This window comes from Marmota flaviventris, chromosome 7, assembly GCF_047511675.1.
Source record: "Marmota flaviventris isolate mMarFla1 chromosome 7, mMarFla1.hap1, whole genome shotgun sequence".
NCBI classification, from domain to species: Eukaryota; Metazoa; Chordata; class Mammalia; order Rodentia; family Sciuridae; genus Marmota; species Marmota flaviventris.
This window is the reverse complement of record NC_092504.1, coordinates 71,464,418-71,487,440: the sequence shown is the minus strand read 5'-3', so window position 1 is coordinate 71,487,440 and position 23,023 is coordinate 71,464,418. Positions and strand designations below refer to the sequence as shown.

The following is a 23,023-nucleotide window of genomic DNA, read 5'->3' as shown; positions in this document are numbered from 1 at the left end:
AGAGAGAGAGAGAGAGAGAACCCCTACACAGCAGAAATTTTGTGCAGAAATCACTGCTGTTGTGCCTGCGTGTAGGGCTCCAGGCCTCAGTGTTCAAGCAGGAGGAGGAAGAGGAGGAAGAGGGGGAGGAGGAGGAGGAGAAGGAAGAAAGAGAAGAAGAGGGGATGGGAGGGGAGAGGAGAGCAGAGGTCAGGGCAAGATACAATACCCAAAGGCAAATAACCAATGAACTACCTTTTCCAGCCATGTCCCACCTGCCTACTCTTATCACCCCATAATCCATTCAAATTATTAATCCTTAAATGGATTAGTCTACTAACCAGGTTATAGCTCTCATAATATAATAATTTCACTTATAAACATTCCTACATCAATATATGAGCTTCTCCAGGGACACTAAAGAGCCAAACCATAAACAAGGACAGCACAGAGCAGGTTATAGGGTGGTACCCTGAAAAACACTGGGAGAAGAAATCCTACCATTCATTACCTTTACACAAGGAAGGATCTAGTGACTCTCACAAGGCCACTCCATTTAGCTAAGGCATAATGGGCACTTTAGAAACACACACACACACACACACACACACACAGAAACTCTTTTATAAGTTAGATGAAATATAAGGTGCAAACTTTTTTGATTCTCTTATTTTGGCCTTGTTTTGAATGAGAATATGATGCTAAGCATTGTGTCTCTTTATATGTTCATTTTATCAGTTGATTTTACCTTTGAATAAGATGATATGTTAATTTTAAGAGCTATAGTTTTGTATTAAATCCACTATAAAAAATTACGCTAGGATTCCACCTCTTGGGTCTCCTTCTTCCTCTGGGGAGAAGTCTTTTCTGCTGTCCTTTAATAAAGCTTGTACTTTCCACTCTTAAAAAAATTACACTAAAATACAAGATGAAAAAAATAAATATTATTGGCCACAACAAATATTTCATTATTTTCATCCAACTCTTTTCTACACAGCAGTTTTTGGTATGTGTTTTGGATTGATTTATTTATTGACTTCTTTATGTGTGTGCAGAGGATAAATCCAGGCTGCAATTCCTCTATCATTGAGCTTCATCCCCAGAATGCTGATTTATTTTATTTATATAATTTCAAAACACTATATACAACCTGTTATACTGTTTCTCATTTTTTATGATTTATCTCAATTTTACATTTCATTTCTCCTTTTTAAATAAATATAACCCTTCTTTGAACTGCTTTCAGAGAATTCTGATACCACCATAGTCATTAAAATCCAGCAATGAATAACTTATCCTAATTCTGTTTTAAAATGAAACATGAATAAAATGTATTTCTATATGGGTCTTCAAGAGTCTTTAAACTACCAAATGAATCCAAAAGAATAAATTCATGATAATGTTTGGGTGCATATGGATATATACCTAAGTTATTTAAAAGTCTACAATATAGTATTTTTAATATTCTGAAACATTATATACTACAAAATTTGTTATCTTCCCTATTTGCCTGAAACTTCCCTGAATGGAACAAAGAAATAATGCTCAAGGTCTGGGATCCAAGATGGTGGGCCAGAGGGAGGCAGCATTCTGAGTTGCTCCGTGACCCAGGTCTCAACTAGTGGGAATACTGCTTTTCTGAGAGTGATAGTGGACCCCTACACAGCTGCTTTTGTGCAGAAATCACCACTGCTGTGCCTGCGTGCAGGGTTCCAGGCCTCAGTGTTCGAGCAGGACCACTGACTCCCGACTCCCAACTCCCGACTCCCAACTCCCAACTCCCAACTACTAGCCCACACAGGACTGCAGGTGCCTTACCAGGATCACGGCACCGTTTCTGAACTCCCAGACACGCTCTGCTCCCATGTGGGACACTCAGCTGCTACCCACCCATAGGAATTCCAGCTTCCACTCCCTTGTGGACCCCCATCTACTAACAGGGGGCTAACCCAGTCACCTCTTTTTGGGACTCAGCAGCTACTGCCATAGTCCCCTACACGCGGTAGTCTGCCTGCACCTGGGGACATCCCACAGTGGCTGAAGACAGACAACAGCTGCAACACTGCATGCCACAGAGAGCTCATCTCTGAACACAATGCACAATGCCTTCACCCAGCTCCCCCCATCCAACCCAACACCCTATCGCCAAAATCAGTACGCCTCCATCTTGGGTCACCTTCATCACCATCTTTATTGGGAGTAACTCTCAGATTGGAACTCCAGCTGGCCAGGTACCCAGTTTCCAATCTCCCCCTCTCCCCAGTACTCAGTAACCCAGCACAGTAACTGCCAAACACAAAACAGCTCTCAGGGAGGCAGGTATGCAGTGTGATCAGGGCACCACACACAAGAGTTCCAGTGAGAGAGGTCCCTTATTTAGGAGAGGGTAAGGGTTCAACAGTTTAGAGACTAACAGAGAGACCAGGAACTGGGAGATCTTCAGGCAATATAAATAGATAAGACCAGACATTCAAATCATAGGAGCAAGCGGGCCCAAAAAGATACCCTTGAGGTGCAGTCTCCCTTCCAGGACTAGTGGGTGCCACACCCCACTTCCAGGAGCCCTGCACCAGGAACAGCCCACCCACAATGGCTACCTTCACCATCCTGAGGTTAGAGATACTACCTAACAACAGACAACCCCACCTATTGGATGAGAAGGGAAGCAGGAAAAAAACTGATCACCAACCGAAACAATCAACAAAACTGGTTCCTTCCTTCAAGGTATTTTTTTCTTCTCTCCCTCTATTCTCTCACCCTCACACCCCCAACATATGTGAAACCAAGTACTTTGCATGAATTAGGATTTTGAGAACTGGGATGTCTGAATAGTTGCCGCAGTCTGGCTGGGCACAAAATAACTGAGCCACCACAAAAACTTGTAGATTCCAACAGCAACTCTTTATTCCTGAACTCTCACCGGCACTCTACACACACGTTCTGGGGAAAATACACCCTCCACCGGGCTCTGCGTACCAAATACTCTCAGAACCCCTCAAGAACTCTATGGGAACTCCAGGAGTGGGCACCTGAGGCAGCAGGATACGCCCTATTCCCAGCAGGATCCACCCTAAACCTGGAACCACCCTAATCCAGCAGGATCCACCCTAAACCAGGAGCCGCCCTAATCCCTGAGCAAGGTCACCTTTCAAACCAAAACTCTCAAACATTCATGCAATGTCACTGCAAATGACCTGGGTCCAAGGCAAGCCCATTTCCACAATGGAGAGTCCTCCCTCTAAGCAACATTGGGTAGGCTGACAAGGAAATCGCCATGCGTCATTCCTACTTGGCTATGGCTCTCAGCAAATAGTATATTATTGTTGTGTTGTATAACCCTTTTTTCTCTCCAATTTTACTGTTTTAATTTCCTTTATTTTTCTTAATATATATGTGTGTGTGTCTTATGTACTCAACTATCTTCCCACATACTTGCCTACCCAAGTTACTTCCTGTCTATTCTCCTACTACTAACCCTCATTTCTCTTTCACACTTCCTAACATATATTAACTCTAGATCCTCACATCCTGCCTCCTCAGCATATCATCCTATGCCTCTCCCCTGGTTCATTGTCCATCATAAACTGTAAGCCCTTTTACAAACCTAGTGATTATATTATAGATAATAATCTAATTCAACATTTCTGTACATTGTGACCAAACTGTATACTTCTTAATAGCAATGAATTGTATATGGGTTGTATATTGTTTATATTGGGATCTGTGAACATTGTCCTTCCCCACAAAGGAGAGGTATTGGAACCCTACAGGAGCATTATAAGCATCACCAACAGAGCAGACCACTTGGAAGACAGAACCTCAGACAATAAAGACAAAATATATAATTTTGAAAAGAATGTAGAACACACAGTGAAAAACAGTAAGAAACCATGAGCAGAACATTCAAGAAATATAGGATAGTATAAAAAAACCAAACTTAAGAGTTATTGGGATAGAGGAAGCCATAGAGTTCTAAACCAAAGGAATGAACATTCTATTCAATGAAATAATATCAGAAAACTTTCCAAACATGAATAATGAATTTGAAAGCCAAATTCAAGAGGCTTACAGGACACTAAATGTACATAATCATAACAGATCCACACCAAGGCACATTATAATAAAAATGCCTTACATAGAGGATAAGGAAAGAATATTAAAGCCATGAGAAAAATGAATCAAATTACATATGGGGGAAAGTAATTAGGATAACTGCAGATTTTTCAACCCAGACTCAATCCTGGAACAACATATATTAGAACAACATATAATGGTCACCAACCAAGAATCTTGTATCTAGCAAAATTAAGCTTTAGTTTTGATGATGAAATAAAAAGCTTCCATGATGAACAAAAGTTAAAAAAATTTACAGCTAGAAAACCTGCACTACAAAACATCCTTGGCAAAATATTCCATGAAGTGGAAACAAAAAACAACAATGAAAACCAGCAGAGGGAGGTATTACCATAAAGGAAAAACTAATCAAAGGAGAAACCAAGTCAAGTTAAATAATAAAAATGGATGGGAATATAAATCATGTCTCAATAATAATCCTGAATGTTAATGGCCTAAACTCACCACTCAAAAGACATAGGCTAGCAGATTGGATTTTAAAAAATTACCCAACAATATGCTGCCTCCAGGAGACTCATCTGATAGGAAAAGACATACACAGACTGAAGGTGAAAGGTTGGGAAAAATCATACCACTCACATGGACTAATGAAGCAAGCAGGGGTTTCCATCTTCATATCAAATAAAGTAGACTTCAAGCTAAAGTTAATCAAAAGGCATAAAGAATGACATTTCATACTGCTCAAGGGAACCATACACCAACAAGACATACAAATATAAATATATATGCCCCAAACAATGGAGCATCTGTGTTCATCAAACAAATTCTTCTCAAGTTCAAGAGTCAAATTGACCACAAAACAGTAATCTTGGATGACTTTAACACACCTCCTTTACCTCTGGATAGATCTTCCAAAATACAACTGAACAAAGAAACTATAGAACTCAATAATATAATCAATAACTTAGACTTAACTGACATATATAGAATATTTCATCCTTCAACAAGCGAATACACTTTCTTCTCAGCAGCACATGGATCCACCATATATTATGCCACAAAGTAATTCTTATCAAATACAAAAAAGTAGAGATACTACCCTGCATTTTATCAGATCATAATGGAATGAAATTAGAAAACAATGACTCCAACACCTAGAGACTAAATAATATGCTATTGAATGAACTATGGGTTGCAAAAGACATCAAGGAGGAGATTAAAAAATTCTTAGAGGTAAATGAGAATACTGACACATATATAAAATCTCTGGGACACTATGAAGGCAGTATTAAGAGGAAAGTTCATTGCATGAAGTTCATTCCTTAAAAGAAGGAAGATTCAACAAATAACATTACATCTCAAAGCCCTTGAAAAAGAAGAACAAATGAACATCCAAACCATTAGAAGACAGGAAATAATTAAAATCAGAGCTAAAATCAATGAAATCAAAACAAAAGAAGCAATTTTAAAAATTGACAAAAAAATTGATTCTTTGAAAAAATAAAGAAATTTGACAGACTCTTAGCTATGCTAACAAAAAGGAGAGAGAAAATTCAAATTACTAACATACATGATGAAAAATGTAACATCACAACAGGCACTACAGAAATACAGAAGATAATTAGAAATTATTTTTAAAATTGTACTCCAATAAAATAGAAAATACTGAAGGCATCAACAAATTTCTTGAGTCATATAATTTGCCCAGATTGAACCAGAATGATATACACAATTTAAAGAGATCAATATCAAGCAATAAAATAGAAGAAACCATCAGAAAGGAAAGAAAAGCCCAGGACCGGATGGATACACAGCCAAGTTCTACAAGATCTTTAAAGAAGAACTAACACGAATAGTCTTCAATTTATTTCAGGAAATAGAAAAAGAGGGAGCACTTCCAAACTCATTCTATGAAACCAATATAACCCCGATTCCAAAACTAGTCAGAGACACATCAAAGAAAAAAAACAAAAAACTTCAGACCAATATCTCTAATAAACATCAATGCAAAAATTCTCATTAAAATTCTGGCAAATTAAATACAAAAACATATCAAAAAGATTGTGCATCATGATCAAGTGAGATTTTACCCAGGGATGCAAGGTTGGTTCAACATATGGAAATCAATAAATATAATTCATCACATCAATAGACTTAAAGATAAGAATTATATGATCATCTCAATAGATTCAGAAAAAGCATTAGACAGAATACAGCACCACTTCATGTCAAAACACATGAAAAAATAAGAATAGTAATAACATATCTCAACATTGTAAAAACTATCCATCTAAGCCTCAGGCCAACATCATTCTAAATGGAGAAAAATTGAAGGCATTCCCTCTAAAAACTGGAACAAGATAGGGAACAAGATAGAACTTTCACCACTATCATTTAACATAGTTCTTGAAACACTGGCAAGAGCAATTATACAGATGAAAGAAATTAAAGGGATACACATAGGAAAAGAAAAACTCAAATTAGCACTATTTGTTGACGATATGATTCTATACCTTGAAGACACAAAAAGTTCCACCAGAAAACTTCTAGAACTAGTATATGAATTCAGCAAAGTAACAGGATATAAAGTCAGCACCCATAAATCAAAGTTATTTCTGTATCTCAGTGACAAATCCTCTGAAAGAGAAATGAAGAAAACTACCTTATTTACAATAGCCTCAAAAAAAATAAAATACTTGGAAATCAACTTAATGAAAGAGTTGAAAGACCTCTACAATGAAAACTACAGAAGCCTAAAGAAAGAAATCAAAGAAGACCTTAGAAGATGAAAAGATCCATCTTGCTTTTGGATAGGTAGAATTAATATTGTCAAAATGACCATACTACCAAAAGCACTGTACATATTTAATGCAATTCCAATCAAAATCCCAATGGCATTCCTCAGAAATAGGAAAAGCAGTCATGAAATTCATCTGGAAAAATAAGAGACCCAGAATAGCTAAAGCAATCTCGGCAAGAAAAGTGAAGCAGGTGGCTTCACTATACCAGACCTTAAACTCTACAACAAAGTAATAGTAACAAAAACAGCATGGTATTGGCACCAAAACAGACTGGTAGACTGAAGGTACAGAACAGAGGACACAGAGACTAACCCATAAAATTACAATTTTCTTATATTAGACAAAGGTGCCAAAAACATGCATTGGAGAAAAGATAGCCTCTTTAACAAATGGTGCTGGGAAAACTGGAAATTCATATTCAACAAAATGAAATTATATCCCTATCTCTCATAATGCACAGAATTCAAGTGAATCAAGTGAATCAAGGACCTAGGAATTAAACCAGAAACCCTGCATCTAGTAGAAGAAAAAGTAGTCCCTAAGCTTCATCATGTTGGATTAGGCCCCAACTTCCTTATAAGACTCCTATAGTGCAAGAATTAAAAGCAAGAACAATAAATCGGATGGATTCAAACTAAAAAAGTTTCTTCTCATCAAAAGAAACAATCTCTGAGGTGAATAGAGAGCCTACATCCTGGGAGTAAATTTTTACCCCTCACACATCATATAGAGCACTAATCTCTGGGGTATATAAAGAACTAAAAAGCTAAAAAAAAAAAAAAATGTAAGTCAATAAATGAGCCAAGGACCTGAACAGACACTTCTCAGAAGATGATATACAATCAACAGACATATATGAAAAAAATGTTCAACGTCTCTAGAAATTCAACGTCTCTAGCAATTCTAGTGAAATACAAATCAAACTACTCTAAGATTTCATCTCACTCTAGTAAGAATGGCAGCTATTATGAAGACAAACAATAAGAAGTGTTGGTGAGAATGTGGGGAAAAAGGAACATACATTGCTGGTGGGACTGCAAATTGGTGCAGCCAATATGGAAAGCAGTATGGAGATTCCTTGGAAAACTGGAACTGGAACCCCCATTTGACCCAGATATCCCACTCCTCAGTCTATATCCAAAGGATTTAAAAACAGTATACTACAGGGATACAGCCACATCAATGTTCATAGCAGCACAATTCACAATAGCTAAATTGTGGAACCAACCTAGATGCCCTTTAGTAGATGAATGGATAAAGAAACTGTGTTATATATACACAGTAGAATATTACTCAGCAATAAAAGAGAATAAAATCATGGCATTTGCAGGTAGATGGATGGAGTTGGAGAATATAATGCTAAATGAAGTTAGCCAATCCCAAAAAATGAAACGCTGAATGTTTTTTTTTTTTTTTTTTCTAATATAAGTAGAATTCATAGTGGGGTAGGGATGGGGAGTATGAGAGGAATAGACAAACTCTAGATAGGGCAAAGGGGAGGAAGGGGATGGGAGGGGGCACAAAGTTAGAAATGATGGTGGAATGAGATGGACATTATTAAACAAAATACATGTATGAAGACATGAATGGAGTGAATATAATTGTATACAACCAGAGATATGAAAAAATGTGCTCTATATGTGTAATATGAATTGTAATGCATTTCACTGTCATATATAACAAACTAGAATTTTTAAAAAGTCAAAAAATAATGCTCAAGGTCAACAACGTGATAATGTGAGATTTCTTTGTAAACTGCAGATAGAAGAATTTCTCCATGCTGATGCTAGATTCTGAGGGTAAAGCCAGGGAGTGAATTCTGGGATGGCAGTACTCACTCACAGAGTCTGGTAACCAACCCTTCTCCTAAATCCATTCTGTAACTTTCTAGGATTTTTACAGCCTCAAATTTTTGCAGAGAAGTAATTATTTCAGCAGTGTGAAAACACTGAAACAGTCCACAGGAATACTTTCATTCAAACTCTCCACCTCCTTATATTCAGTTTCTGATTTATTTGGCCCTGGGCACACTCATCTAATTTGTCCCAAACTCATTGACCAGAAATTGCCTATTGCCCTTGGGATGGGTGAAGTGTGAGAGGAAAAGTCTAGGTGTCAGAGTCCCCAGTGCTCAGGGGCAGGAAAGCAGCTGTGCCAAACACTTCCAGCCACTTGAGGTGTCATCAGCTCGGGAAGTCCCACTGATACCAGAGCGAATCTCTTCTGATCATTTGGAAAAAGCACCAGAGCCTGGGGTTTCGGTTTGTCCCTGTGTGATCAGGGACAGTGATCTCTGCGACAAGAATTCCAAACGAAGGTGGAGGTCCCCTACAGGAGCACCCAGGGCTGACTTATCAAGGTCGGTCAGGCTGCGCCACGCCTTTTGCCTTCTGTCCCCGCCCTGACCCAAGGAGCTCCAACTCTGGGGGAGAGGCGGTCTTGGGCATTCTGGCCCCAAAGCCTGAGCATCACGGTGCGAAGTCAGGTACACGCGCCTTCTTGCTGTCCAGCTCGCTGCCCACAACCCTGAGCAGGACTGCTTGCACCTTCCCAGGCGGCCGCCCGCGGTGAGTGCCTGGCTCCAGGAGACCCCCGCAGTTGGGGTGTTCCAGTACTTGGAAGGGCTCTGCCTCTGCTGCAAGCAGTGTCCTGAGTCCAAGCGACGGAGTCCCCAAGGTGCAGAAGGGAAGGGGAGGCCCTTAGTCCTCCAGTGAGGAGGGAGGAGCAGAGAGGAGTGGGAAGGAGCATGTGGGGGCGGGGCGGGGGGGTCGGGGAAGCCTGCGGACCTGGGGAAGTGCTTGAGGATTCCCAGGGCGGCACTGATGCGTGATGTCCTGCTTCAGGGAATGTTTGGAAGATCAAGCTGACTCCTTTCAACCTTCTTATCCGTGCTTTATATCCATCTGTTTTAAAGCTCTGCCCTTAGTCACTTGAACTACTATTAAATGAGCAAATTTGTGTGACAGGTGGGTGGGTATTAGGTGCAGTTTGTTAAAAAAAGAGCATACTGCTCAAATGACATGACTAAGTTTGTGCACTTGGCAGTTTGATTTCGAAATAGGAAATAAAAACTGTCCATTAAGAATGTTTTATTCAGAAAATAAAGTGGTGGTGCTACTGATTCTGCTTCTGATGGGGAGTCTTGCATAGGTCGGTTAAGATAAAACTCTTGCCTGTCCCCAAATGTGTGATGATAAGGAGAGTTAATATTGAAGAATGAAATGGGAGTTATTGCTAGTGGAAAAAACACTTGTTAGCATTAATATTTTGAAGAAATTGGGGAAACTATTGTTTTTCTTATACTAGGACATAAATTTTGCCCACAAGTTTGGATAGCTTACTACAGAGTTCTTGGATCTCTTTCAAAAATTTTCTGTGGATATTTTAGTTTTAAAAGTTAACTTTAAAAATTAAACAACTATTTAACACACTTATTAAAAAATAATGCTGAAAACATTCAAATAATGCAAAAATACAAACCAAAAAATGAAATCATAAATTATCAGTTTATAAAATTATATGTAAACAAGGCACTATATATACACAAAAAATTATATATATATATATAATATAAAATATAAAATATATAATTTTCTACTATTAGAATTATAATTCCTTTTTCAGGAAAAAATATAGATTAATAGTAACAAATGTTTACTTGGCATATTTGTTCCAGGCCCCTGGACAAATTATTTAACAGTTCCTTTAGGGAGCATTTTTTTCCCATAAGGTGTATTAAAATATGCACAAGCATGTACAAAACCTCTTTCTGCATTTATTGTCATTAGGCATCCATGAAGTATTTGAAGTGAGCAGAAGAAAGGTAAATGGAAAATAAAATACCACCCAGAGGGATTGGGGTTGTGGCTCAGAGGTAGAGTGATTGCCTAGCATGTGTGAGGCACTGGGTTTAATTCTCAGTACTGCCTATAAACAAATAAAAAACAAAGGTCCATTCACAACTAAAAAAAATTTGAAAAGTACCACTCAGAGTGGAACAGAGCCCTGAACATGCACATTGGAATGGACATAGGTGAACTGAATGGTCCTCAGCACTTAAAAAATTTGCATCTTGGAGGACATAATAGAAAGGGAATGATCAGTCATTTCCTCTGAAGCTGACTCTTTAGAAAAGCTTTACCTGGCATTTACTTTTTTTTTTTTTTCCTAATTTAAAAATTTTTATTTTTTCTATATTTTTGGTATATTATAGTTGGACATAATGGTGGGATTCACTGTTACATGTTCATACATGCATACAATATAACAACAAAACTTGACAAATATAATGGTCCAGTATATCCTTTTTCCCTCCCCTTCTCCCTCCCACTGTTCGCTATCCTTTACTGATCTCCCTTCCATTTTCATGAGACAACCCCACTGGCCACCTTTCTTTTTCATTTTCCTCTCTACCTTCCACAGATGATAGAGAACATGTGACCCTTGACCTTCTGAGTTTGACTTATTTTGCTTAATCTAATGGTTTCAAATTTCATCGATTTTTCTGCAAATGGCATAATTCCATTCTTCTTTATTGTTGAATAAAACTCTATTTTGTATATACACCACGTTTTCATTATTTATTCATCTGTTGATGGATACCTAGCCTGGTTCTCTAGCTTGGCTATTGTGAACTGGGCTACAAAAAACATGGGTATGTGTGCATCACTGTATTATATTGACTTTAATTCTTTAAGATAAATACTAAGGAGTTGTCCAGCTTAGAAATATGAGGGTTCCATTTCTAGTCTTTTCAGCAACCTCCATAGTGGTGATACTTATGTACAATCCTATCAATAGTGTAAAAGTGCTCTATTTTCTCTACATCCTCTTTTCAACATTTATTACTGTTTCTAATCTAAATGATTACCATTCTGACTTGGGTCAGATAAAATCTCAGGGTAGTTTGAATTTACATTCCCTTAATTGCTAATAATGTTAAACAGTTTTTCATATATTTGTTGGTCATTTTTATGACTCCTTTCTAGAAGCGTCTGTTTAGTTCATTTGCCCATTTATTGATTGGGTTATTTGGTTTTGTTCTTGTTGTTTGTGTAAAGCTATGGAGTTCTTTGTATGTTATAAATATTATTCCTCTGTCAGAAGCATAGCTAGCAAAGAATTTCTCCCATTTTCTAGGTTCTATTTTCACATATTTGTTTCCTTTGCTATACACATGATCTTTAAATGATGCCATCCCATGTATTAACACTTGGCATTATTTCCTGAGCTTTAAGAATCCTATTAAGAAAGTAATTATCTGTGTTTATATTGCTGGAGTGTTCACCTACATTTTTTTTCTAGGAGTTGAATAGTTTCTGATCTAATTCCTAGATTTTGATCCATGTTGAATTGATTTCCATATGGGGTGAGATAACCAATTTTCCCAGCATTGTTTATTTTAAAGGCTGTCTTTTCTCCCATGTTTGTTTTTGGCACCTTTGTGGAAAAGGATCAGGTTACTGTATCTGAGTGGGTTTGTCTATGTGTCTTCTATTTCTACCATTGTTCCACTTGCCTGTTTTTATGGCAATTATTTTTTAGGGCAATGTTTTGTGTGTGTGTGTGTGTGTGTGTGTGAGTGTGTGTCACATGGGGGTGCAGAGGGGACTGAGGAATGGCAATGGAGAACACCCTCAGTGCTATCCATAACACATGTAGTAGTACATGTTCTTTTTTTTAAATTTTTTTTAATTTTTATTGTTGGTTGTTCAAAACATTACATAGTTCTTAATATATCATATTTCACACTTTGATTCAAGTGGGTAGTAGTACATGTTCTAAGTGCACTTTGTGAGATGGCTTGTTGCAGTTGTAACTGTTCTTACCCTAAGTGTAACAGCACACACTTGGACACTAAGACTCTGTGGTCACATATGGTATAGTTTAATGGCTGGGTCTTATTTGGAGATAAACCTAGATTTTATAGAGGAACAGGTGAACCTCCTGTTCCTTTCCTTTCCTTTCCTCTTCCTTCCTTCCTTCCTTCCTTCCTTCCTTCCTTCCTTCCTTCCTTCCTTCCTTCCTTCCTATTTATGTTTTACTGCTTGCTTTATATTTTTAAGTAGGAGTAGACTCTGTAATGATAAAAGCTATAGTATAGTAAATATGTTACAAGCAACATCATCATTTACCATTGCTATCAAGTGTTATGTACTGTACATAACTTCATATGCTATTCTTTTATGACTAGCTGCACTATAGGTTGTTTATGCCAGCATCACCCCAAAGATATGAGTAGTACATTTGCTAGAACATGATGATAGCTGTCATGTCACTAGGCAACAGGGCTTTTCCAGCTACCTTATAATCTTATGGGATCATTATAAGCGCACTCAATTTTGACCCAGCTGTCTTTATGCAACCACATATCTGTGGTTTTTATACTCAATTGCACACAGTTGATTGATCCTGTTGGTGAGTTGAACTAGGTTGTTGCTGATTTTATGCCACTAGATCTGTCCATTTCTAACAGAGGAATATTGAAGTCTCCCACCATGGTTACAGATTCATCTTTTTCTCCCTGCAGTTGTTTTAGTTTTTGCCTCATATAGTTTGATAATCTGTTTTCATAGCTATGCATGTTAAGGGTTTTTACATCTTCTCGATATTTCATTTTACTATGATACTCCTTTTATCCCTAATAACTTTACATTAAGCATGCCCTGTCTAAAATACATAGCTACTTCTGCTTTGACATCATTAGCGTAGACATGGCATATTTTTCTCTATGCATTTACTTTTAATCCTTAAGCATGATTTTTTAATGTTTTTATTATTTTTTCAAATACATGACAACAGTGGAATGCATTATAATTTTGATTACCCATATAGAGCACAGTTTTTTGTATCTCTGTATATAAAGTATGCTCATGCCAATTTATGCCTTTATACATGTACTTTGGGTTTTTTTGCATTACAATTCTTAATACACATATATACCACCATTTTTCATATCTCTGTTTATATATAAAGTATGTTGACACCCAATTCAAGTCTTCATACATGTACTTTGTATAATGATGGTATTGCTTGTTGAACCCAGGATCACTTTTACCACTGAACTATACCTCCAGTCATTTTTATTTTTTTATTTTGAGATAGATTCTGAGACTAGCCTTGAAATTATGATTTTCCTGCCTCAGCCTCCTAAGTCACTGTGACTATAGGCATGCACCCCACACCTGCCCATGTGCATCTTTATATTTAAAGTAAATTTCACGTGGGCAGTGTATTGTTTGGTCCTGTTGTACCTGTCCAATCTTGTACAAATTTAGTTTGTTATTAGAACTCAGCATATTAATCAGACTTTTAAAATTCCCTAATCCACTTCTAACATCCCTGCTGTCTTTGGTTCTGATAACTTCCTTGTCACTTCAAAGTGGTTTTGGCCAATTAGAAAAGCTAATTTTTTAAATTCAAAATGAAGTAGCAGGTAACAGAAACTATTCCATATGTGCATTTAGTAATGTGTGGGTAAAGTGTTAGGGGAGAGCAAGTTTGTTTAGTCCATTTGTGCTACTCTAATAAAATGACAAACTGGGGGATTTATAAACAATAGAAATGTATTGCTAACTGCTCTGGAGTCTTGAGAGTCCAAGACAAAGAGCCAGCAGACTCCATGTGTGGTGAGGTCTCATCTGTTCTCTCAGGGTGAAGGAACGAGAAGCCCCTGTAGAATGTCTTGCAATGGTATTGTTCCCATTCACTAGGTCAGCATCCTGATGGCCTAAACACCTCCTAAAATCCTCATCTCTTAATGCCATTGCACTGGGCATTAGGTTTCAACTTATGAGATTTTTATTTCATACGTTGAAACCTACTGGTTATATGTATATACATATTGAGCAGTCACTGAGGGTGGCCATCTGGAGGAGCAGTGCTAGTCGAAGCACTAGTCCAAGGAACCAGCAACAGTCAGTGTGTGTGTGTGTGTGTGTGTGTTATGTGAAAATATCCTAAATCATCCTCTGGATAATTTGAAGTGGATCACCTAATGATAGCTAGACCTAAGATCTAAATTACCTAATGCTGTATTTCTAACACAGAAGGGATTGTTATATATGTATATATGTGATGTGATTGAGCTACAGAAATTGAGCATATGTATAGTATTTGGTGTGACATTTCCTTACACATCTACATTGTGTAACAATCAGAATTGTTATTGTTTTATCTGTCAACTCAGACATTGTGCTGACAGTTTTTGATATGAGTTTGGCAGCAGGTGAAGACAGCATCAAGAAGGAAGGCTTATATTGTGTTACATATAAACCATATATTGTGGGATGAGAAGTTAGTAGTGAAATGTTTTGTCAAAATTAAAGAGCCTGAATGGCCTCCCTACCTGTATGTATGGGTTATATACACTTACAAAATCTCATCTGTTCTTTAAATAATCACTGCTGAGTTCAACTCAGAGTGGGAAAAAAATTGATAGTCTAGATGATTTTTGTTCATAACCTTTTTCCTTTTCAATTATGTATAATCTTATTCACATACCACATATCTCTCCTACAAAGTACGCTTCTGTGGTTAATAATGTATATTGATATTAATATTAATATATGTTTTAGTCAGCTTTTTCTCTGCTGTGACCGAAAAATCTGAGTAGAACAATGGTAGAAGAGGAAAAGTCTATTTGAGGGCTCACAGGGCTCACAGTTTCAGAAGTCTTAGTTCATAGAAAGTCAGCTAAACATCATGGCAGGAAAGTGTAGCAGAGGGAAGCAGTTCAAATCATGGAGATAAAGAAGCAGAGAGAGAGACTCTACTGTCCAGAAACAAAGATATACATCAAAGCCAAACCCCAATTCTCACCTCCTCCAGCCAAACCCTACCACTTCAATTACCACTCTGTTAATTTCTACCAGGGGATTAAATCACTGATTGGGTTAAGGCTCTTACAATCCAATCATTTCTTCTCAAAACCTTATTGCATTATCTCACATGTGAGCTTCTGGGGGACACTACATCTAAACCATAACAATATATATTCAAAGTCATTCTTGCACCATGATCCCACAAAACCCATACTGATGAGTACTTATTCTTTCTACTCACTAGGAGGCTGATAAGAGTGATTCTCTAATTCTGAGCTACACAGCTAACTTACTTACAGAGATAAAATATTGAGTGAATTGTATTCAAAGTTAGAAGTATAGTAGTTGTTTAAGCCAGGAATGAGTGATAAGTACAGAGAGAAATTGCTATTCTACCTTCTGCTCCGATCCTAGTCCCCAAATAAGTTTGTTTTCACAAGAAGGGAATGAAGTCTTGGTCAGACCCTACTGAACCAGTTCCTGCACTTTGTTGATCACTAGTTCAATCTCTTAAGTTTCTGGCTGAAAAAGCCTAACTGCTATTAAAGCAGAGTCTGGCTGTAATTTAGATCTTAGGTCCAGCTAGCATTAGATAATCTACTTCAATTTATCCAGAGGATCAAAGAGATGTTTCTAGAAAGGAATAAGTCTTGTGATCTTCCACTGAAGCCAAGGGAGGTAAGAGTCTTACAAAAAAACAGGAAGGCCTGACTGAGAGGTGCCAAGTTTATCTACCCTCTCACAGAATGTCTAAACAGGGTGCCAGGATGGGGTCAGCTTGGCGAAGAGAGGAGATAAAGGGTGAGGACTTCCCAGGGCATCTGTCAATGTCATCCTCCTGACTCCCACAGACACACACTCCTCCACGTCTTGATACCTACACCTCTTGTTTGGATTCATAGGAGCCTCTACATGAGATCCCTTTTAAATTTGCATGAGTTTTTCTCTAGTTCTATGGGACATAAAGTCAACCGTTATTATGTATTGTACTCTTTTTATTTCCTAAATTGATCATGCGGTGCGTGAGGCTAGGTACCAGGATGGTTTGGAACTGGTTAAGATCATAAAGAACCTTTATAAATCCTCTGTTTGGTTGTGTCCTTGCTGTGGGAATGAGGTTCTCCTCCTCTTGAAGTTCAGTGCCTTTCCCACCTGCACCCCCATTTTCTTGTGAAACAGGAGAGAGTACTACAGGTGGTATGTTCTTGGTGTGTTGTGTCTGGTAAACCTGGGGCTGTTTCCGTTCTTGGAGTTCCTGAGTGGTATTGCACAGGGGCAGCACATACAGAAATAAAGAAGACTTCCAAGATCTTTCAACAAAGGAGGGTTCAGAACACTGTTCCCATGCTGGCTCTTGGGTTGTTATAGTAGTAATCTCTTATATGACTTCCTTGCTTCATTCCCACCCCTGATAAATGTCAGAGTGGTCTTGTAAACATAGTTAAATCATGCCATTCCTTCACCCAGAACTTCCTAGTACCTCTCTGTCTCATTCCCAGTGCAAGTCAAATTTCTCATGGTGGTCAGTGTTGGGCTATGCCTGAGCTCTCCTTCCTCTGACCTCCTATCCTGTCTTCTTGCCCTCACTCACTCTTCAGGCCCTCTGGCCTCTTTGCTGGTTCCTTAAACTAGTGCTTAGACTAGCACTGCTCCTCCAGATGGCCACCCTCAGTGACTGCTCAATAGCATCATTGGAGAGTGCTTTCCTGACCCCCTGTCCCACCTCAGTCTCCTCTGTAGCTAGATTTAGAGGTTTGCACCACTATGTCTAATTTGAATTCTTAATTTTTATTTATTTTTAATTGTAAGGAAAATAAAAAGGGACATAGAGACAAGATGCAGAGACAGGAAAGAAAGTTGGCAGAATGGCAGAGAGGCCGAGCTTTATTTATATAAGTAGGTTACTTTAGGTCATTGGCATCCTTAGTACTTATTGTTCATTGTATTACTAGGCAGGTTACAGACTTAGCAACATTATGCAGCTTATTCCTCAGTTATATATTAAGTTGCAATGTGCAATGTTAGGAGCTTTATGTAGCTCTCAAGAAAGTCTATTGTATAAAGTTCCTGTTATGTGGGCAGGTTTGGGCTCAATAAACCTTGTGGTTGTCTAACAAGAGAGTTCTTTTATTCCCAGGAGCAGTGTGCCTGAGATCAAGGTCGATGCTGATAAGACTCAAACACAGAGCCTCTTCATGAAGGACATTGCTACAGCAGCTAGGCATCCTGTGTCTCTGCACAGAAGTTTTCCCAGCAGCCAGGCATTCTGTGTCTTTGCACAGAAACTTTCTAGCCATCAAGCATGCCACAGTCACGAAGCTATCAGAGACCTCAATCCCAAACACAGAACCCCTACATTAAATATCTATCCCTACATTAAATATCTACCTATTTCCTGAACATATTAATCATTGGTTTTAATGTCAATGTTTGATAACTTCAGTCTAGATTACCTGTGAAACCTCTTCTATGTTCTGATTATTGGAACTTTAGCTCCCATATTCTGACATATATGGTAATTTTAAATTAATTAGAGTGATAATTTGGAGGATGGGAGCTTGTTTTGTTTTATTTTTTGTTTATTTATTTTGTTACCAGAGATTGAATCCAAGGTCCTTAACCAGTGAGGCACATCCACATCCCATTTTCTTATTTATTCTTATTTTTTATTTTGAGGCAGGGTCTCACTGGGTTGCTTAGGGCCTATTTATGTTGCTGAGGCTGGCTTTAAACTTGTGAATCATCTGGCTCAGGCTTCTGAGTTACTGGGATTTTGTTGTGTGCCACCACCCCTGGTGATAATATCTTTTTTTGAAAGTGGATTTTAACTTTCTTCTAGCAAGGTCTGAGCAGAGAACCTTGATCAAGCAGAGAATGGTCTCTTTTTGGTTTTCCCATATTCCCAAGCCATAATGTTTCTGGGATTTCAAAATCTTAGGTTCCTAGGGATCCTCACCTTTGCTGGCCACAAGTCCAAATTTTGTCTCTCTAGAAGAAAGACTGCAGAGATAATTGCTCACATATATTAGGGGCTTCTGGGAGATGCCTCTAGCAGCTTCTTCCTGCCTGGATTCCATGTTTGTCCCATGCATGTGAAGTTTGGGTTTTTAAATACCTGGAAAGAAAAAGGCATAGGGTGCTGGGATTACCCAGTACCGTTCCCTGCTTACTGGGATTTTGGTTCCTCCAGTCCCTGTGGCTTTCTTGCTCTCATCAGAGACCTCTTCACACACTCTTTCTCATGTTCTGTCTGCTTCTATGGTCATTCTCTGGAGAATGATTTGTTGGGAGCAGCTTGTTCTCCATAGACAGAGAGAAAATACTTCATGAATGTCTTTGGCTTAAAAAATGAAAACTAGAATTATTGCATTTAGAATTTCAAATCTATTTAACAAGATCAGTTCAGCACCAGGTCTTACTCTCAGTGAGTCTTTTTAAAGGACCTTTGTAATATCTTTAATGAAATTTTTTAAAAATATTTTTTTTAGTTGTAGGTGGAAACAATATCTTTATTTTATTTATTTTTATGTGGTGCTAACAATTGAACCCAGTGCCTCACACTTATTAGGCATATCACTGAGCCACAGCCCCAACCCAAATGAAATATTTTTAACTTCACTTATTAATATCCAATTTTGCTTTAAACCAAAATTGTGCTGCTTAACTGTTGGTTTAATATAATTCATCATTATGATATGTTTGTCCATTAAATAAATAATTTCAGTGAAAAAAAATGTTGGTGTTTAAATTCTTAGTTGATTCAAGGTAAACAACAACCAGACTTGTACAACTTTGAATTATTAATTCTTAGAAATCTCTCCTGCCCCTGCCTAAGAAGCTAAGCTCCTTTTGGTAGTAACAATATTATAAACTCCAACATTAAAACATGTGGGAGCACATAAGATCATGTAGGCTCTCCTTGAACTAAAGTTGTATCATAGTATTGTATTCAAGACAGAGGAGACTAAACCCTCACCTGCCTTTTTCCTCTTTCATGGTTTTTGAATAATTTGTATACTCTATTTACTCATTAGGGCCCATAATTTGGGAATTTGACATCTAATTGAAGTGCAGGTATTCTAATTGTACTTTGGCTCCCATTATAGGTTCTATGATTGTTCTTATCACATTGATATGGGCTGCTCTTTGGAAAGGAAACTACTCATTGCAGGACAATTTAAAAGAAGCTCAGTTTAAATGTGTTAATTTGTTGTTATCTTGTGTCTAAAAACCTCATTTACCTGGACTATCAACTTACTATCACTTTTCCCTCTACAGAAAGACAGAACTGTCCAGATGTCTTCCAATAATCACCCGGTTTTTTCCCACAAGACCCAAAGAAACTCTGATGACCTACCTGGGACGACCTCCAGTGGCAAGAAAGGGCCTGTATTATGTTTTCAAAACCTCTCTTACGAAAGTCAAGAAAAAAGTGGCTTCCCATTTTGTTGGAAAACAACTGATAAAAGGACATTATCAGTTATCAAGTATGTGCATAATCTTTTTAAAGGACCACTTTATTGACCTACAATGAACTTCCAAGTTTTGGCTATTACCAAAAAATTGCTATGAATATTTGTGTTCAAGATTTTGTACAGATATACTGAGAAATGCTTGCATTTATCTTGGCTAAACTAGGACTGAAATGATTGGACACTTAAGTGTATGTTTAGCTTTGAAAGGAACTGCACTGACAAACCACTCGTAAAAGTGATTGTGTTATGTATATCAATCATTGTTTGAGAAACTGAACAATCAAGGTGCCATTTAGTTATTTGTGAGTAAGCTTTGTGTTTTGGTGAAAAGAGCCCCAATTTTTCAGTTTATTGCTTTTTGATTGTGGGTATAAAATTATAACCATGATTTTTTCAAACTGTGAAATTGAATGTGTCTCTATTTCACTACTCCAATATTTTTGAGACAGATGCATTTTAAGTAGCTGTACACCTTATGTCCTTTATGTTCTAGAAGCAAGGAGGTTGAAACGATAGTATATTGTGAAGGTACTTTACTTTTCAATAGACCTGTTTTAAATGAATGGTCTATTTATAACAATTTAAATTGTTATATTTTCTATAAAAATTTACTTATTACTTGCTCTTATAAAGACAGAACATACTTAAATATAAGATCCCTATAACAATTGAAATTATGTGGTGTTTAAAGTACCTTATATTTATGATTTTTATACTTTTTATCCAGCAACAAATTCAGAATTCAAAATGTGATGTTGAAGTGGGACCCAAAGTAGGAGGGAAATGAGTGTTTCTCTGTAACCTATCACTACCAGGTACCTTCTTAAGTTCATAGATGCTGGCCATTAGGGGTGTCAATGTTTTTCTGATATTTGTGATACTCTGCTTCCCCTCTTTGGTATCAGGATATGATTTTGTCTTTCCTCAGGTACCATGACCTATGAGTTATGTTTGTGTAATAAGGAAAATGATTATTTCTAGTCAAGTAAGCACCTTCTCCAGGCTGTTCAAGTCTGGGCAGTGGTTATAAAAGTAGATCTATATGTAATAAGTTTGTTCTGTTTTCTTGATATTTTTTACATGACTTTACACTTCTCTGTTAATACCAGCTAACTCCCTTCAGAGGACAATGAAGCAACAAGATAGCATAGAAAATGTTGAGGTATGGATGGGAAAGAAATGGTGAGAATCTGGGGGCTGACTAGCCTGAGGCCAGGGCTGCTGTGTAAGATTAGAACTCTGTCCACACAGCAACACCTGCTGACTTGCTTACTTCTTGTCTTTCTCTCGGCTGCAGCAAAATAACCAGGGGGTGTACATTGATACAGCAGGAGTGGGAGCCGTTTATTGTAGGACAGGAGTGGTATATATACATTACTGAATACACAGCTTATCTTAATTAACATAAACTAGATACAGCAGTCAACCAATAAGGAATCTCCACACTTAATGGCTCACTGGCGTTACTTCTCAAACCACTCCCTCTGGCAAAATGCCAGGCACCATCCAGACTTGCTTACAGACCCTAACAACACCTGCTTGACTTGCCTAATTCTTGTCTTTCTCTTGTATCGATTGATAAATCCTGTATAGGAGAATAAGGAGAGGAATGGTGGATGACAGGCTTTGATCTTTTGCTACATCATTAGATAGACTTGACTTATTAAAATCTGAGAAGCCTTTGGTGAAACACAGTAATTGACAAATATTTGTCCTTACAGATTTTGTGATGAAAGAGGTAGAATGTACCATGCTTTAAATATTTGCAGGTTGAATACTTACAAAGCACACAATGTGCAAGGGTTCATTTACCTCAATTATTCTTTCCAGGTAATCGACTAGGGACTCAGTACACTAAGGTGGAGACTCACTTATTCAACAAATTTCGGGTGCCTACTGGTGCCTGGTGTTGTGTAAGATGCTAGTGACAGAGACGTGCCCTGTGTCGTTGGATACCTTGCAATCTAATGAGATTCAGAAAACTAGAGCAGTTTGCCTGCATTGTTTGCTCTGATTGATTAAAGTATTCAAAGACAAAATATAAACCCCTCTCCCTGAATTGGAGTGCCAGGTACAAGGAGATTGAGAAAGTGAAAACTCTGTGTGTGTGTGTGTGCATATGTGTGAGAGAAAGAGAGGGGGAGGGGGAGAAAGAGAAAGAGAGAGAGAGAGAGAGAGAGAGAGAGAGAGAGAGAGAGAGTGTGTGTGTGTGTGTGTGTGTGTGTGTGTATGTGGGGAGGTTGACCACGCCCAGGAATGGCATTTACCTCCTCTGACCATAAACAAAACAATACCAAAGGGTGGACCTCAATCTAGTAAATTATAATAGATCCAATAGCTATCATTCAGGTTTCTTTCATGCCATGAACTCAGTATTTGGGATTCAGTGTGCTGTGTGTAATGGGGGAGGGCAGGAGGGAGAAGTGGTAACAGTCAGACACACAGTCTTGTTGTGAAGGTTTTACAGTATGAGGAGAGAGGACCTCTGCAGGCACATGCTGTAAGCAGAAAATAAGGGGGGAAATGGCTTGTGAGGGGCTAGAGAAGGGTGGAGGGAGGGTGAGGAGACAGGGAATGATGAACCATAGTTGACAGTTTTAACTGTCATTGTAGCATGAAAGCAGCTCTAGATTCTACTTAAACCAATGAGCATGGCTCTGTCCAATCACAGTGTTTGTGAAAACAGAAAATAAGTGACAAGCTGTAGGGTGCTTGCTTGTACTCCAGGGGTCTGGGACTTAGTTTGATCTGCTTGATTTATTCTCAGCACTAGCCCCTGTCCTGGAAGAGTATCTGGTCCACACATAATAGACAGGTCATGATTGTTTTGCCTGAATGGATGTGGAATTAGCCACTGTTCCACATTGGAACT

At 38.0% G+C, this 23,023-nt stretch overlaps 1 protein-coding gene across 1 annotated transcript in view; it reads left to right on the top strand.

Annotated features, from left to right (window-relative positions):
- The first annotated feature begins 9,433 nt into the window (after positions 1-9,433).
- The window catches only part of LOC114078826 (broad substrate specificity ATP-binding cassette transporter ABCG2-like), a 53,950-nt gene continuing 40,360 nt past the window's right edge, over positions 9,434-23,023 (top strand). The window contains exons 1-2 of the mRNA XM_071614827.1: positions 9,434-9,530; positions 19,955-20,163. Coding sequence (XP_071470928.1) covers positions 19,973-20,163 — 191 coding nt within the window. The 5' untranslated portion in view covers positions 9,434-9,530; positions 19,955-19,972. The remainder of the gene's footprint in view (positions 9,531-19,954; positions 20,164-23,023) is intronic.